The sequence below is a fragment of the Symphalangus syndactylus genome, chromosome 17 (assembly GCF_028878055.3).
Source record: "Symphalangus syndactylus isolate Jambi chromosome 17, NHGRI_mSymSyn1-v2.1_pri, whole genome shotgun sequence".
NCBI classification, from domain to species: domain Eukaryota; kingdom Metazoa; phylum Chordata; class Mammalia; order Primates; family Hylobatidae; genus Symphalangus; species Symphalangus syndactylus.
This window is the reverse complement of record NC_072439.2, coordinates 59,035,273-59,053,646: the sequence shown is the minus strand read 5'-3', so window position 1 is coordinate 59,053,646 and position 18,374 is coordinate 59,035,273. Positions and strand designations below refer to the sequence as shown.

At 38.9% G+C, this 18,374-nt stretch overlaps 1 protein-coding gene across 1 annotated transcript in view; it reads right to left on the bottom strand.

Annotated features, from left to right (window-relative positions):
- LEKR1 (leucine, glutamate and lysine rich 1) overlaps positions 1 to 18,374 on the bottom strand; it is a 227,132-nt gene that overhangs the window by 48,678 nt on the left and 160,080 nt on the right. Inside the window, 2 exon segments of the mRNA XM_063620289.1 lie at positions 17,094 to 17,297; positions 17,939 to 18,016. Coding sequence (XP_063476359.1) covers positions 17,094 to 17,297; positions 17,939 to 18,016 — 282 coding nt within the window.

The following is an 18,374-nucleotide window of genomic DNA, read 5'->3' as shown; positions in this document are numbered from 1 at the left end:
AGCTTTTGAATGTGTTTGCTCTTGCTTTTCTAGTTCTTTTAATTGTGATGTTAGGGTGTCAATTTTGGATCTTTCCTGCTTTCTCTTGTGGGCATTTAGTGCTATAAATTTCCCTCTACACACTGCTTTGAACGTGTCCCAGAGATTCTGGTATGTTGTGTCTTTGTTCTCGTTGGTTTCAAAGAACATCTTTATTTCTTCCTTCATTTCATTATGTACCCAATAGTCATTCAGGAGCAGGTTGTTCAGTTTCCATGTAATTGAGCGGTTTTGACTGAGTTTCTTAATCCTGAGTTCTAGTTTGATTGCACTGTGGTCTGAGAGACAGTTTGTTATAATCTCTGTTCTTTTACATTTGCTGAGAAGAGCTTTACTTCCAACTATGTGGTCAATTTTGGAATAGGTGCGGTGTGGTGCTGAAAAAAATGTATATTCTGTTGATTTGGGGTGGAGAGTTCTGTAGATGTCTATTAGGTCCACTTTATGTAGAGCTGAGTTCAATTCCTGGATATCCTTGTTAACTTTCTGTCTCGTTGATCTGTCTAATGCTGACAGTGGGGTGTTAAAATCTCCCATTATTATTGTGTGGGAGTTTAAGTCCCTTTGTAGGTCACTCAGGACTTGCTTTATGAATCTGGGTGCTCCTGTGTTGGGTGCATATATATTTAGGATAGTTAGCTCTTCTTGTTGAATTGATCCCTTTACCATTATGTAATGGCCTTCTTTGTCTCTTTTGATCTTTGTTGGTTTAAAGTCTATTTTATCAGAGACTAGGATTGCAACCCCTGCCTTTTTTTGTTTTCCAGTTGCTTGATAGATCTTCCTCCATCCCTTTATTTTGAGTCTATGTGTGTCTCTGCATGTGAGATGGGTTTCCTGAATACAGCACACTGATGGGTCCTGACTCCTTATCCAGTTTGCCAGTCTGTGTCTTTTGATTGGAGCATTTAGCCCATTTACATTTAACGTGAATATTGTTATGTGTGAATCTGATCCTGTCATTATGATGTTAGTTGGTTATTTTGCTCGTTAGTTGCTATAGTTTCTTCCTAGCCTCGATGGTCTTTACAATTTGGCATGTTTTTGCAGGGGCTGGTACCGGTTGTTCCTTTCCATGTTTAGTGCTTCCTTCAGGAGCTCTTTTAGGGCAGGCCTGGTGGTGACAAAATCACTCAGCGTTTGCTTGTCTGTAAAGTATTTTATTTCTCCTTCACTTATGAAGCTTAGTTTGGCGGGATAGGAAATTCTGGGCTGAAAATTCTTTTCTTTAAGAATGTTGAATATCGGCCCCCACTCTCTTCTGGCTTGTAGAGTTTCTGCTGAGAGATCAGCTGTTAGTCTGATGGGCTTCCCTTTGTGGGTAACCCGACCTTTCTCTCTGGCTGCCCTTAACATTTTTTCCTTCATTTCAACTTTGGTGAATCTGACAATTATGTGTCTTGGAGTTGCCCTTCTTGAGGAGTATCTTTGTGGCGTTCTCTGTATTTCCTGAATCTGAATGCTGGCCTGCCTTGCTAGATTGGGGAAGTTCTCCTGGATAATATCTTGCAGAGTGTTTTCCAACTTGGTTCCATTCTCCCCATCATTTTCAGGTACACCAATCAGACGTAGGTTTGGTCTTTTCACATAGTCCCAAATTTCTTGGAGGCTTTGTTCATTTCTTTTTATTCTTTTTTCTCTAAACTTCCCTTCTTTCTTCATTTCATTCATTTCATCTTCTATCAGCGATACCCTTTCTTCCAGTTGATCGCATCTGCTACTGAGGCTTCTGCATTCTTCGCGTAGTTCTCGAAACTTGGCTTTCAGCTCCATCATCTCCTTGAAGCCCTTCTCTCCATTGGTTATTCTAGTTATCCATTCTTCTAATTTTTTTTCAAAGTTTTTAACTTCTTTGCTATTGTTTTGAATTTCCTCTCGTAGCTCAGAGTAGTTTGATCGTCTGAAGCCTTCTTCTCTCAACTCATCAAAGTCATCCTCCATCCAGCTTTGTTCCGTTGCTGGTGAGGAACTGCGTTCCTTTGGAGGAGGAGAGGTGCTCTGTTTTTTAGAGTTTCCAGTTTTTTTGGTCTGTTTTTTCCCCATCTTTGTGGTTTTGTCTACTTTTTGTCTTCGATGATGGTGATGTACAGATGGGTTTTTGGTGTGGATGTCCTTTCTGTTTGTTAATTTTCCTTCTACCAAACAAGACCCTCAGCTGCAGGTCTGTTGGAGTTTACTAGAGGTCCACTCCAGACCCTGTTTGGCTGGGTGTCAGCAGCGGTGGCTGCAGAACAGTGGATTTTCGTGAGACCACAAATTCAGCTGTCTGATAGTTCCTCTGAAAGTTTTGTCTCAGAGGAGTACCCGGTTGAATGAGGTGTCAGTCTGTCCCTACTGGGGGGGTGCCTCCCAGTTAGGCTGCTCAGGGGTGAGGGACCCACTTTAGGAGGCAGTCTGTCCGTTCTCAGATCTCCAGCTGCGTGCTGGGAGAACCACTACTCTCTTCAAAGCTGTCAGTCAGACAGGGACATTTAAGGCTGTGGAGGTTCTCGCTGAGTTTTTGGTTGTCTGTGCCCTGCCCCCAGAGGTGGAGCCTACAGAGGCAGGCAGGCCTCCTTGAGCTGTGGTGGGCTCCACCCAGTTCGAGCTTCCTGGCTGCTTTGTTTACCTAAGCAAGCCTGGGCAATGGCGGGCGCCCCTCCCCCAGCCTCGTTGCCGCCTTGCAGCTTGATCTCAGACTGCTGTGCTAGCAATCAGCAAGACTCTGTGGGCATAGGACCCTCCGAGCCAGGTGCGGGACACAATCTCCTAGTGTGCCGTTTTCCAGGCCCGTTGGAAAAGCGCAGTATTAGGACGGGACTGACCCGATATTCCAGGTGCCGTCTGTTTCCCCTTTCTTTGACTAGGAAAGGGAACTCCCTGACCCCTTGCGCTTCCCGAGTGAGGCAATGCCTCGCCCTGCTTCGGCTCGCGCACAGTGCGCTTCACCGACTGTCCTGCACCCACTGTTAGGCACTCCCTAGTGAGATGAAACCGGTACCTCAAGCAGAAATGCAGAAATCACCCGTCTTCTGTGTCGCTGGGGCTGGGAGCTGGAGACCGGAGCTGTTCCTATTCGGCCATCTTGGCTCCACCCGGTAATTTTTTTTTTTATTATACTTTAAGTTTTAGGCTACATGTGCACAATGTACAGGTTTGTTACATATGTATACATGTGCCATGTTGGTGTGCTGCACCCATTAACTCACATTTAGCATTAGGTATATCTCCTAATGCTGTCCCTCCCCTCTCCTCCCACCCCACAACAGTCCCTGGAGTGTGATGTTCCCCTTCCTGTGTCCATGAGTTCTCATTGTTCAATTCCCACCTATGAGTGAGAACATGCGGTGTTTGGTTTTTTGTCCTTGCGATAGTTTACTGAGAATGATGGTTTCCAGTTTCATCCATGTCCCTACAAAGGACATGAATTCATCATTTTTTATGGCTGCATAGTATTCCATGGTGTATATGTGCCACATTTTCTTAATCCAGTCTATCGTTTTTGGACATTTGGGTTGGTTCCAAGTCTTTGCTATTGTGAATAGTGCCGCAATAAACATATGTGTGCATGTGTCATTATAGCAGCATGATTTATAGTCCTTTGGGTATATACCCAGTAATGGGATGGCTGGGTCAAATGGTATTTCTAGTTCTAGATCTCTGAGGAATCGCCACACTGACTTCCACAATGGTTGAACTAGTTTACACTCCCACCAACAGTGTAAAAGTGTTCCTATATCTCCACATCCTCTCCAGCAGCTGTTGTTTCCTGACTTTGTAATGATCACCATTCTAACTGGTGTGAGATGGTATCTCATTGTGGTTTTGATTTGCATTTCTCTGATGGCCAGTGATGATGAGCATTTTTTCATGTGTTTTTTGGCTGCATAAATGTCTTCTTTTGAGAAGTGTCTGTTCATGTCCTTTGCCCACTTTTTGATGGGGTTGTTTGCTTTTTCTTGTAAATTTGTTTGAGTTCAGTGTAGATTCTGGATATTAGCCCTTAGTGAAATGAGTAGGTTGTGAAAATTTTCTCCCATTTTGTAGGTTGCCTGTTCACTCTGATGGTAGTTTCTTTTGCTGTGCAGAAGCTCTTTAGTTTAATTAGATCCCATTTGTCAATTTTGGCTTTTGTTGCCATTGCTTTTGGTGTTTTAGACATGAAGTCCTTGCCCATGCCTATGTCCTGAATGGTATTGCCTAGGTTTTCTTCTAGGGTTTTTATGGTTTTGGGTCTAACATGTAAGTCTTTAATCCATCTTGAATTAATTTTTGTATAAGGTGTAAGGAAGGGATCCAGTTTCAGCTTTCTACATATGGCTAGCCAGTTTTCCCAGCACCATTTATTAAATAGGGAATCCTTATCCCATTGCTTGTTTTTGTCAGGTTTGTCAAAGATCAGATAGTTGTAGATATGCGGCATTATTTCTGAGGGCTCTGTTCTGTTCCATTGATCTATGTCTCTGTTTTGGTACCAGTACCATGCTGTTTTGGTTACTGTAGCCTTGTAGTATAGTTTGAAGTCAGGTAGTGTGATGCCTCCAGCTTTGTTCTTTTGGCTTAAGATTGACTTGGTGATGTGGGCTCTTTTTTGGTTCCATATGAACTTTAAAGTAGTTTTTTCCAATTCTGTGAAGAAAGTCTTTGGTAGCTTGATGGGGATGGCATTGAATCTATAAATTACCTTGGGCAGTATGGCCATTTTCACAATATTGATTCTTTGGGCTGGAAGTTTTCTTTGTGAGAAGATTTTAAATTACAAATTCAATTTCTTTAAAAGATACAGAACTATTCGTGTTATCCATTTCTTCTTTAGTGAGCTTTGGTAGTTTGTTTAAAAAATTTTGTCCATTTCATCAGAGTTGTCAAAATTAATTACATAAAGCTGTTCATAATATTTATTATAAAGCTGTTCATATTTCTGTATTATCATCTTAATATCTGAGGGATCTGTAGTAGTATCATCCCTCTTATTTCTGATATTAGTAGTTTCTGACTTCTCTTTTTTATTCCTGATTAGTCTACCTTGAGGTTTATTAATTTTATTGATCTCAAAGAAACAAATTTTTGTTTCACTGATATTGTCTATTATTTTTCTGTTTTCCATTGATTACAACTCTGATATTTTTTACTTCCTTCTGCCTATCTTGGAAATTTTTTTCCTTGCTTCTTTTTCTAATTTCCTAAAGTGGAAGCTGAAACCTTTTTTTCTTTTTTCACATAGACATTTGTCCCTAAGTTTTTCTTTGGTGACATCTCATAAATTTTGATGTTTTCATTTTCATTTAGTTCAAAATAATTTCTAATTTCCCTTTTGATATTTTATTTGACCACTGTCTTATTTAGCATTGTGACATAATTTACAAATATTTAGGGGACTGTCAAGATAATTTTCTGTATTTGATTTCTACGTTAATTACACTGTGACCAGAGAACATAGAGTACTTTGTATTATTTAAATCCTTTAAAATTTCTTTGGTTTTATTTCATGTCCCAATCATACAGTCTGTCTCAGTGAGTAATCTGTATAACCACGGGGGGAAAATGTGTATTCTGCTGTTGTTGGGTGAAATGTTGTATAAATATCAATTATGTTAATTGATTACAAAGTTCAAGTCTTCTATAGCCTACTGATTGTCCTATTACTTGTTTTATCAGCTATTAAGAGGGGGTATTGACATCTTTAACAATGTGAATTTGCCTACTTCTTGGAATTCCATCCAGTTTTTGCTTCCTGTATTTTTAAGGTCTGTTATTAGATGTGCAAATATTTAGAAGCGTTATGTCCTCCTGATGAATTGACCTACTTACCATTATAAAATGAACTTCTTTACTTCTGGTAATATTTTTTTGTTCCAAAATCTACTTTGTAAACCCATTACAGCTTTCTGATTTGGGTCAGTGTGGTATGTTTTTTCCCATTCTTTTATTTTTGACCTCATATGTCTTTATATTTAAAATATGTTTCCTGCAGGCAGCATATATCTAAATCTTACTTTCTTATACAATCTGATAATCTCTGCATTTTAATTAGAATGTTTAGACAATTTACATTTAATTTAATCATTGATATGGTTAGGCTTAAATCTACCGTTTTGCCATTTCTTTCCTATTTTTCCCATCTGTTTTTTCTTCCCTTTCCCTTCTTTCTGTTTTCTTTTGGATTTTGCATGTTTTATGATTCAATTTTATCTTTTTTGTTGGCTTATTAGCTATAACTCTTTGTTTAGTTTTATTTTAGTGGTTGCTATAGGGTTAATAATAGACATTTTTAGCTTATCACAGTTGTGATAGGCTGAATAATTGCCTCCAAAGATGTCCATATCTGAATCTGTATGTTTCCTTATATGGGAAAAGGGACTTTGTAGATGTGATAAAGTTAAGGATCTTGAGGTGAGGAGATTATTTTGAATTATCTGGATGGGCCAGAGGGTTAGTGTGGGGGAAGGTTATATGACAATGAAAGCAGAGATTGGATTCATGTGGCCAGGAGCTAAGGAATGCTGACAACTTGTAACAAATGGAAGATGTAAGGAATGTCTTCTCTGGATCCTGCAGAGGGAACCAGCCCTGCTGACACCTTGATTTCAGCCCCTTAAGATTCATTTGAACTTCTGACCTCCAGAACTGTAAGACAATAAATTTGTGTTATTTTAAGCCACTAAATTTGTGGTCATTTGTTATAGCAGCAATAGGAAACTAATACAATGGTCTTCCTATAAGTGGTATTGTACAGCTTCAGCAATAATATGAGAATATCATGATAGTAACTTGATCAAGCTAAGGAGCAGCTGTCAATGGAAATAAAGTAGCACTTCACCTGGTTTTCAAAATGCCAGGATCATAGAATAAATGTGTCTAGTCACGTGCTTGTTAGAAGTATCCAGAGAGCCTAACAATTTGATCCACTTAATTTCTTAAATTAGGTTTCTTGTTGGAAAAGAAGTCTTATTGATTAGAAAATCCAAATGAGCATCTCCTGATAGTGCCTGTGAATACATTAGAAGCTACCTTTACTATAAAGTAGATGGTACTGAATATTTGAGATGCTTGAATTTCAGTCTCCCTGGATATAGTTATAATTTTGATACCATAAAAAGTAGAATCCATTCCAAATGCATTCCTCTGATGGACTCAGTACATGGAACTCATGTTAAATGTAACCTTTTGGAAGAAAAACTTAATAAGTCTAGTAGATTATAGCAGCTAAAATATAGTAAGCTAGGATGCAAACAATGTTAATGAAGTGATAATTATTCACTGAATTTTCAAGGAATTATGAAGTTCTTTATGACATTTCAAACAAAGTATATGGTGTTTTGAGTAAACTGTTATAAAAATATAAATTTGTATCTGTGATGGTAATTTTGCTTGATATTATGGTTACAGAAATGAGAAGGGCTTTTATACCTCTTTGATTCCCTGCTGAGCCTCCATTCCTGACTCTAAGAAATCTTCAGTGAGACTCTTTAATGGAATAAAGCAGAAAGAATAATTATACATGATGTTATATGCACTCATTGTTCTTGATTAGAATGGAATGGGCAGTGAGTAACGTATACAGGAATGAGTATATGTGTGAAAAAGATAATCTAGATTCCAAAAATAAAAAATCACACTTGTACAGTACAACCATGGGGCTGCTCACAGATTGTTCAAGATCATAAAACAATCTTAGGACATTGATAAAGAGAAAACAATCTTGTGTTGAAAAAAAACTATGAAGAACCAACTCTGACTCAAGTAGGACTTTTTTGCTAGAAATTTAGAGGAATTATGAGAAATAAAATATTTATTGTAAAGGCATAGTACATATTTTTCCATGTTATAAGTAGCTGAAAATGTATAGCTATTTAGGTATCTAACTTCTTTTTCTAGAACCAGTTCAAGAGATGTTGATGTTTTAGAATTATAGGGAACAACACAGATTTAGATCCTAAATTTAAATTTTACTAAGAATCTAATAAAGAAGATTACCACTAGAATCCAGGAGTTCTCACTGTACTCCTAGGTCTGATTTTTGAAAGTCAAAAGCTCTCTGGCCTGAAAGAAAAACTGGAGCTTCCCAGTTTTAAATTCCATGATCAGTTGTTTGATAGAAATTAAATTCATTCCCATCCATGCATGCATCTATCCCTACAGCAAATATTGAGTGCTGACTATGTGTCTGGCACTGTTTTATTCTCTGGGGATATAGTGGTTCTTTCTTTTCATTCCTTAGAAATATGTTAATACAACTCCCTCCGTTTTAGAAGAAATGAAGACCTGAGTGATAAATGACTATCTGAGGTGACATGATTCACAAGTGACAAAGCTAGCTCAAGCTTATGAAAGCCAGCAGTATGTCATGCTGTCTTTGCTTTGCATATCTTAGACGGAGGTGTGGCTATTGACATTCTACCCTGCAATTTCACCAGATAGCTTTAAAATTAAAATTTTTGGAGTTGCCACAATTAGGACTTATTCACAATTAAGAGTATTTATTTTAAAAACTTTATTAAATTATTGGACCAAAAGGAAAATGAGAATCTAATTTCTTATGTACATGCGAATCCAGATTCCCTTAATTGCAGTTAAAAACATAACTGCAAACAAATGTCAAACCATAATGCCAAAATGACAGTTTTAAATTCTGTTTCACAAGTTGTTCTTTTAGAGATGTCTTCACATTGTCAATCAAAGAGATAACTGATTTTGCCACAACTCCTGCCTCTGTTAAAAGCAGTGAGTGTGTGATAACATAAGAAGCTTGGCAAGCCTCTTCTTCTGAGAGCTGTTGACGGATAGGAAATCAGAGAAAGAGGTGAGTCTTGGAGAAAAAACCTGATAAGATTTATTGTTTTCAATTATTACTTAGAACATTTCATAATGCTTTATACTAACAGATTAGCATCTGTATTAGTATGTTTTAACACTGCTACAAAGACATACCTGAGACCGGGTAATTTATGAAGGAAAGAGGTTTAATTGACTCAAAGTTCAGCATGGCTAGGGGAGGCCTCAGGAAACTTATGGCAAATCATGGCAGAAGATGAAGAGGAAGCAAGGCACATTCTTTACAATGTAGCAGGAAGGAGATGTGCCAAGAAAAGGGGGGAAGAGCCCCTTATAAAACCATTAGATGTCATGAGAACTCACTCACTATTACAAGAACAGCATGGGGGAAACTGCCCCCACGATTCAATTACCTCCACCTATTCTCTCCCTTGACACATGGAGATAATGGGAATTACAATTCAAGATGAGATTTGGGTGGGGACACAAAGCCTAACCATATCAGCATCCAAATGGAATCACTCCAAGGATTAATCTTTACGACTGTATGAGTAAAGCAGATAATAATGAATTCAACAGATATTTACTGAATATCTTACATGGCCGGTGCAGGGAATAAAAATTAATAAGACGTGGTGCTTTAAGGGGTTAGCAATCTAAAGAAAGATGAAAGAGAGGAAACTAATACTTTCTGAGTACCTACAACCTACCAGGCACAATATTTTAAAATTCTTAAGAAGATAGCTATTATTAAAATGCCCACGTTACAGATAGGGAAAAGAAGCCTTAATTGCCCAAGCTTAACAGTGGTCAAGTTGGGATTTACTCTATGTTTACCTAATTCTAAAGTCCATTCTTTTTATATTAAGAATGGACTTTATCTTGCATCACTTCTTAATCCTTTGTCATATCTAATACTAGATATAGCTAATCACTAGTCATTGCTTCTAGAATTTATGAAAATATAACAAGCCTCAATGAAATAAGTAAACACTTAGTTTACATTTTTAGAATGTAGTTGTGAATTATTTTTATTCTATTTTCCATCTGAAGATATAGCTTTACTTCTTATTCTACCAAGGCACTAGAAAGCAGAGGACACCATCCCATATTTATTGAGTGAAGAGAAGAATACTGACGGGGTTGAGGGTGAACAAGAAATTGAGAGGAGAGGAGAAGGGACACAAAAAGAGCATTGCTTTCTGCAGGGCTGTGAGTCTCCTAAAGACTCAGTGTTACAACATGGTTCAGAAAGATGTCACACTGAGAAACGATGACAAAACTTAGCCCTTCAAGACAAATACTTAGGGAATTGTGCAAACAGTAGAGAAGAGAACATGAGTTATAAGGTCAGACCCAACAGAGCTTGATTTCTGTCTTTGCCAATGATGTCACCCTGAGCAAGAAATTTAGCCTCAGTTAAATTAACATTAATGTCCTCATCTCCAAAATGTGGAAAATGACACCTCCTTCACCAGTGAGGCAGGTGTGGCAGGCCACAGCTCTGCTAGCCAGTGCCCTTGTGCAAATTTGGAAATGGCTTTCTTCTGGGTTGGTGAATTAGAAAAAGTGCTCCCTCGGTCTGAGGGAAGACCTATGGACACCGGGCTTGGTAACGAGAGATGGCAAACTTATGCAAGAAAAGTGAACCCCTTCCTCTGGCAAGTAGCTATGATGGCAGAGCCCAGGCTGGCCTCCTGTCCCCCGTAGCCCTTCCACTGAGCCTCACAAAATGGTGCATGGCATTGTGCACAGGGTGCCGTGAAGGCAAGATAAGATAATGTCTACAGAAGCACTTAGAGGGCTCCTCATTGTGAAACCTGTGGATAGGTGAAAGAGCTTGAGAAAGGGAAAGGAAAACGGGAGGGGAGAAAAAGGGAGGGAAGGAGAGAGGAGACAGAAGGAGGGATAGAGAGAAAATGAGAAAGCAGGTATGTTTAATCATGAGGTCCTGCCATATATTTGAAAACAGGAGACTCTATGAACCTCTTGAAATAAGGTGCTGGGTTTTGTGTATACTTTTCTGAAGTGAGTGTATTGTCTGTCTGTTCTCATGCTGCTATAAAGAACTGCCTGAGACTGGGTAATTTATAAAGGAAAGAGGTTTAATTGACTCACAGTTCCACATTGCTGGGGAGGCCTCTGGAAACTTACAATCATGGAGTAAGGCAAAGGAGAAGCAGACACCTTCTTCACAGGGCGGCAGGATGGAGTGAGTGCCGGGCAAAGGGGGAAAAGCCCCTTATAAAACCATCAGATCTCGTGAGAACTCACTCACTATCACAAGAACTGCATGGGGTAACTGCCCCCATGATTCAATCACCACCACTGGGTCCCTCCCATGACACATGGGGATTATGAGAACTACAATTCAAGATGAAATTTGGGTGGGGACACAGCCAAACCTTATCAGTGAGGGTTCTTAGCTTTTGACTAAAAAGAAAAAGATGAAGGAGAGAGGAGAGGCCAAAAGAGAAGTTAATGTAATGCAGGTGAGGGTGAGGGAAGTGGATAAAACCCTTCCCTGTAGCCTAAAAATTATGCTTTATGGAGAAATGGGGACAATTTAGTAAACTGCATGTAAGATACATAAGTATCTTAATACTTAATACAGAGTCAAACAGATGCAGATGTATATTATTTATATCTCAGAATAATTTACACATAAGCAACTTGCACCTAACTTTAATTATGACTAAGCTTTTCCTCTAACAACACTCTTCATTATTCCCATCATGTTATGGGCAAATTGATCACAATAAATCTTTTTCTGTATTTTTTCTTGGAGTTTACCAAGATAAAGATAATACAGCATCTAAGAATGCAAAGGGTATGAGAGCTATTATAAACAGTGTGTGTTCTGGCTGTATGGTTGTAGGCCACATGCCGGTGTAAGCGAATTTCTCCAAGTGCCATATGTAGGCAGTCTTCAAGCTTAAACACATATGTCCTTATAAAATATATTTGTACATTTGTTATAGAGAATTCAGGACATTTCTTACGATAGAAATAGTTTTCCCTAAGGATGCAATTAGGTGCCCCCGTCAGCCCACAGGACACTTTTTAACCCACAATATGCCTGAAGGAGTGTTGCACATTCACAGTTCTGGGCAGAGTTCTGGCCTTGGCCACCAAGACCTTGTGTCCCAGTAGGATGGGAGCTGAGGGCTGTCTTTACAAGAATTTAAAAAAAGGCCACACTTTTCTCTGACATCATCCTTATGCCTTGCTGCATCCCTCTCCATCCATAAAGGAAACCCCTTTCACCAGTCCCAGTGTGTCCATGACCAAGCTGGCCAGACTGTCTTCACCTGCAGAATCCCATGATTCGAGAAGACCTTTCTTTTCCTTTCATTGAAGATTCTTCTCTACCTTCCACTTTCTCAGCTGAGTGTGGGGAAGCAAGCAATGCCCAAATAAATAGATTTGTACTAATCAATGAACTATTTCCTAGTTACTAACTTCCTTATTTCTCCAAATTCAGAAGTTCTGCTAGTTTTTTTCTAGGGTCACCTCTGGCTTTTTACATCATTTTCTCCTCTTCTGAAACTACACAGCTTCTAAACTGCACAATTTGTGACCTCAGCAAGGGCTCTGCTCTCCTGAGGGGTCAGGGAGGAAGGTTGGTGTGTATCTGACACTGCTTAGATTTACGAAAGCACACCCAGTCAGTGGGAGTGAATGGGGTTCTGGCCTTTGGTGAGCACATCTGGTAGCCTACTTCGTTGCAATACTTCCATAGCAGTGGTTTGGTACTTTGCCAAGTGGCAGATTCCTAGGCACTACCCAGACCTACTGAACCATAATCTCCTAGGGTATTATCAAGCATCTCTATATTAAAAGTGTTTCCTGAGCCCAGCTGCTTCTTTTGGAGGGACGTTCACACCTCCAACTGCTTAAGGAAATTTCTTATTTAAAAGTCCCATTGGTGCTTCAAATCAAAGCTTCAAGAGCAAACTTGCTAAGCTGAGACAGGGTCAGTTTTCTGAAGGAAAAAAGTAGAAAGAGGAAAGTCAAGTTCAAGTGTGAATTTTAAGGAATGTCTGCAATCAGGTGATCACAGGAGGGAAGGGGAAAGAACCAAAACAGCTAGAAAAGAGACCGAATAACAGGTTGCCCTAGAGCCAAAACACCACCGTTTCAAGACAAGTTAGGACAGTAATGTCAAATGTTCTGAAGGTCATTTGTTCTTCAGAATATCTTTATTTTTTTGTTTTTAAATGGAGTTTTGCTCTTGTTGCCCAGGCTGGAGTGCAATGGTGCAGTCTCGGCTCACTGCAACCTCCGCCTCCCAGGTTGAGACGATTCTCCTGCCTCAGCCTCCCAGGTAGCCGGGATTACAGGCGCCCGCCATCACGCTCAGCTAATTTTTGTACTTTTAGAAGAGATGGGGTTTCACTATGTTGGCCAGGCTGTTCACAAACCACTGACCTTAGATGATCCATCCACCTCGGCCTCCCAGAGTGCTGGAATCACAGGAATGAGCCACCGTGCCTGGCTGAGAAGATCTTTTTAACCCTTAGGCTCACCATGTAAGCCGTGGCTATTTTACTACTACCCACTTGACATAGACACTTAACCCAACAGAAACTGACAGGGGGTAGGAGCTGGAGATTCTCATATTTCTCATATCTCTTAGGCTTCACTACCTATAAAATCCTTTATCAAAACAGTAAATGTCCTGACTTGCTCCCATTGCCAATACCTTCTCTGTCCAGCACCCAGAATGATCTTTCTACAGTGTCACTCTTCTGCTTAAATACCTTCAATGGTTCTCTTCATTGCGCTGAAAACAGCACCCAAACTCCCAAAGGCCTGCAAGTCCCTGCATGATGTGACCCTGCCTGCACCGCTCACACTTACTATGCCACAGCCATGCTACCCTGCTGTCCTTTCTCAGAACTCACCAATTTGTCTTTTGCTTGTAAAGTTCCTCCCTGGCTCTTGGCCTGGTAACTTCCACTGGTCTTCCTTTAGGAAACGGGCAGAGTATCATCTTCAAAGTCACTTTTATGACCACCCTAGCCAAAGCAGGCACCTCTTCTATCAATTTCTACTACTTCATATCCATTATCACAATTTATAATTATTCTAGTCAGTTCTCTACTTTTTTGTTTTACTGTTTGTCTCTACCCTTAAAATATAAGCTATGTACTATGTACCCAGGGTACAAAGTACCTGGCATATAATAAATGCCCAATAAATAATTGACAGATTGGCTGAATTACCCAAAATGATCCATTCATTCACTCACTCAACAAATATTTATTGAGTGGATATGTGTGGCAGGCTCTGGGCAGTTAGAGGACAAGGCAGACAAAATCTGAAAGTAGCCTAGAAAAAAGAAGAAGGCAATGCTTATGTTTAGGAGTAACCCTGTGATTACATGATAACTTACTGGTCTACAAACACATTTTTAAAAAATTTATTTATTTATTTATTTATTTTGAGACAGAGTCTCACTCTGTTGCCCAGGCTGGACAGTGGCGTGATCTCAGCTGACTGCAATCTTTGCCTCCCAGGTTCAAGTGATTCTTGTGCCTCAGCCTCCTGAGTAGCTGGGATTATAGGCATGAGCCACCATGCCCGGCTAATTTTGGTAGTTTTAGTAGAGATGGGGTTTTGCCATTTTGGCCAGGCTAGTCTTAAACTGCTGGCCTCAAGTGATCTGCCTGCCTTGGCCTCCCAAAATACTGGGTTTACAGGTGTGAGCCACCGTGTCTGTCATTTTTATTTTTATTATGTGACAGATATCATGTCTGTAAACTTAGTGTCACCAATTACTAAGTAAATGTATATTCTGGATAGACTAAAGCGAGAGAATAAAGAAGGTACAAGGGCAGTAATACAAGAAAAAAAAGAAAGGAAAAGAAGAAGAATAGGAGGCCGGGCGCGGTGGCTCACGCTTGTAATCCCAGCACTTTGGGAGGCCGAGGCGGGCGGATCACGAGGTCAGGCGATCGAGACCACGGTGAAACCCCGTCTCTACTAAAAATACAAAAAATTAGCCGGGCATGGTGGCGGGCGCCTGTAGTCCCAGCTACTCGGAGAGGCTGAGGCAGGAGAATGGCGTGAACCCGGGAGGCGGAGCTTGCAGTGAGCCGAGATCGCGCCACTGCACTCCAGCCTGGGCGACAGAGCGAGACTCCGTCTCAAAAAAAAAAAAAAAGAAGAAGAATAGGAGTTAGGTCAGTGATGTCACTATTCCCTGAAAGCTGATAGAAACTGTCCTTCTCAATCAACATTTAGAGGGTAAGATTATAGTCATAATAATTTTTTTTAAAATATGGCAAAACATATACATCCAAGTGTATGCTATTTCAAAGCAACTCCCCAAGAAAGCTATATATATATTCTACTGAGGTTGCTAATCCTCAAAGCATTCATAAAACTCCCTTCTTCAAGCTGCAGTCAGAGATAATTTATTAAGCATAGAAAAAAGGGAAAAATTTACTTTATTTTTGATCCCCAATAGTATTTCCCAGATTGATTTCCCATCATATTCACTGGACTTATTTTCACTGGACCTATCTGAGACTGTTTCAAATATCCAACGTATTCTTAAAGGATAAAGATCTGTCATACTGACGAAGAGACTAAAACATGTGCTTAAGCCAGTCCTTGGAGAAGAGTTCCAGAAACAATTAGACAAAGACAGGTTCTTCTCAATGACTTCAGTGAAGGAGACAGCATTCATCTGACTAAACAATTAAGCCTAATTAATCTGGCACCATTGGAAATATGATATTCTGGGTAATATAGGAACTGCTCAGATAACCAAAGTTCTAAACCAAATACTTTGAAAATTTTTATTTATTCCATGGTGTCTTTTCAAAGATGTATGATGTGTGTCCTTTGTATAGAATACATAACTGATTTTAATCTTTCTGACTATATATGTTAGCATATATAGGTTTTATCTCTGCTTACACATGCTGAATCTTTCAACTATCATTCCTTTTTTTATTAATAAGCCTGGCTCTTATACATTTCATTGTTATAAAATTGCAGCTTCTAATAAATGGCAGAGGAGGTGGGGTGGAATAGTCAGGTAAGTAGAGGCTACACTTTCAGTGTTGAAGGGTGAAGAATAAATGGTGGGGGGATATCAGCTCTGCAGTTGCTAATCTTATTCAATAAAATATAAGTAATTATAAAATCATCCCAGGATGGATGAGAGATAAGCCTTGTTTCCCTATGAACTACACAGACTTGCTGCTTGCCTAGTGTAGAAACAGATATGGTGCCCAGTGAACGGTGTTGGCAAGAAAGAGTTCTGAGACAAAAAAAATCTAATTCTAAGATAACTGCTACCCACTCCCCTGGTCCCATCCCCAGACTCAGCAAACAGGTTTGCAAAGGAGAACTAAAAAAAAAGAAAGATTGTAACTCTTCTAAATTATATTCATAAAATAAAATATAAACTAAAATATAAAAATGATAGGAAGAATGAAAAACAAATAACCTATCATGTGCCTTCTGTGCACAGAAAATGATACAAAACAAAAATTCCTGCCCTTATGAAACTTGTGTTCTTAGTTGATATAATAATTATATCAGTAAATGTAAATGAAATAATCTCTTAAAGAAGCCCAGATTTTTAAATCAATGAAACAAACAAAAAAAACCCTAAGATTTGTGCTATATATCAGATATGCATTAAAAACAAAAGGATTCAGAAAGAATGGGCAGACATAGCACGCAAATGAAAACAAAAAGAAAGAAAGCAAGGTTAAAATATTAATTACAGATAAGGTTAAAGACAAATTAACTAAACAAAAGTATCTTGGAAGCCTGGACCAATGTACTTCTTAGTATCCTCGATACCACCTAAGGAGGTATCTTTGCTTGTGCCATATCCTCCAACAAGATGTGCTGACAGACAACGAGGAGAGAAGAAAAGCAGGAGCCAATAAAAGGAAAAAGTGATATAAAAAGATGTTTTCTGTTGGAAAAATGATAGAATCCACTAATCACTGACCCAGGTGAAATTTAGTAGTACAAGTATCACACGTGGTCTGATTTTTTTTTTTTCAATAAGAATTTGACACCAAATGCAACTTGGGCTTCATTCCTACTTTCACCAACTGCAACTTTACCAAGTCATGTAACCAACTGGAGCTTCAGTCTAATCACTTGTAAAATGACGTGGTGGGATGCAATGACCTTGTAGGAGAAACATATCTTTAGTCCTGTGATTTCACTATTGTTATAATATGTCAGACACTGATGTTGCAAATATATATGGAATACTAACTTAAACATAAAGTGTTTTTGTAAGAAATTATTGTTTACTGCACCTTTCATTTTTCAGTGTTAAAACCTCTTCCCTTGTCTGATTCAGAAGAGTTTTGGTTATCTCCAGTTCATTTTCTGCAAGGTTAATTCTTCTCTTTATGTCTTCTTCTTGCTTTTCTTTCGCAGTCAGCTCTTCCTGTAATGCTTTATATATCTGTTGACAAGTCATTAAAGAGTCTTCTTTTTCCTTAAGCAGCATAGTATGCCTAAAAAGAAATAGGAAAAAACCCACCAACATGCATTATATACTACATTTTATATTTACCAAAGATATATGAAGAGCTCATTTGAAATTATAGATTATAACTGTAACTTTAAAAAATTTAAAATTTTAGGCCGGGCGCGGTGGCTCACGCTTGTAATCCCAGCACTTTGGGAGGCCGAGGCGGGCGGATCACGAGGTCAGGAGATCGAGACCACGGTGAAACCCCGTCTCTACTAAAAAATACAAAAAATTAGCCGGGCGCGGTGGCGGGCGCCTGTAGTCCCAGCTACTCGGAGGCTGAGGCAGGAGAATGGCGTGAACCCGGGAGGCGGAGCTTGCAGTGAGCCGAGATTGCGCCACTGCACTCCAGCCTGGGCGACAGAGCGAGACTCCGTCTCAAAAAAAAAAAAAAAAAAATTTAAAATTTTAAAAAAAGAATGGTTCTGTAATGTTAAAATTTTCCCATCTAGGCAGTGGCAACAGCAATAAACAACTGCAAGACAATATAAGCTTGAATTAGGTATTTTATATGTAAACAATAAGAAAATAAAAAAGATAAGTGCCTTTTAAATAAAATGTTACTTAAATACAGTTTTAAGTTCAATTATTAAAAATATAAATTTAAAAATTGGTAATGCATACTGTGACTCAGAAATAATGGATTCAAACTTCAGTTTTTTAAGTTCTCTTTGACAGTCATCAGCTTCATTAGATTTATTCCTAAAATAATACAAAAGAAGTTAAAATATATTATTTCAAAATAAAGTATGTGTTTTTCTGTAGCATTATTTTACTCATCAATAGAAGAAATTTCTTAACATCTTCATATTATTATTTGTTTAAAGAAATAAACATTCAGTTTACTTCTATACTGGCAAACAAAGCTTCTGTCAGACTGATTTGCATGTAAATAAAAAGTATAAACTCTGCACAACACTAAAAAACAAAAACAAATAAACAAATATGTGAAGGTATTGGAAAGTGACTAAAAGCAGGGAGATTCTGGAGGAAAGTTGACACTTGGAATGAGGTGACAGCATGGGGTTGGGCTATTAAAAATAATTTTAAGCCTTGAGGG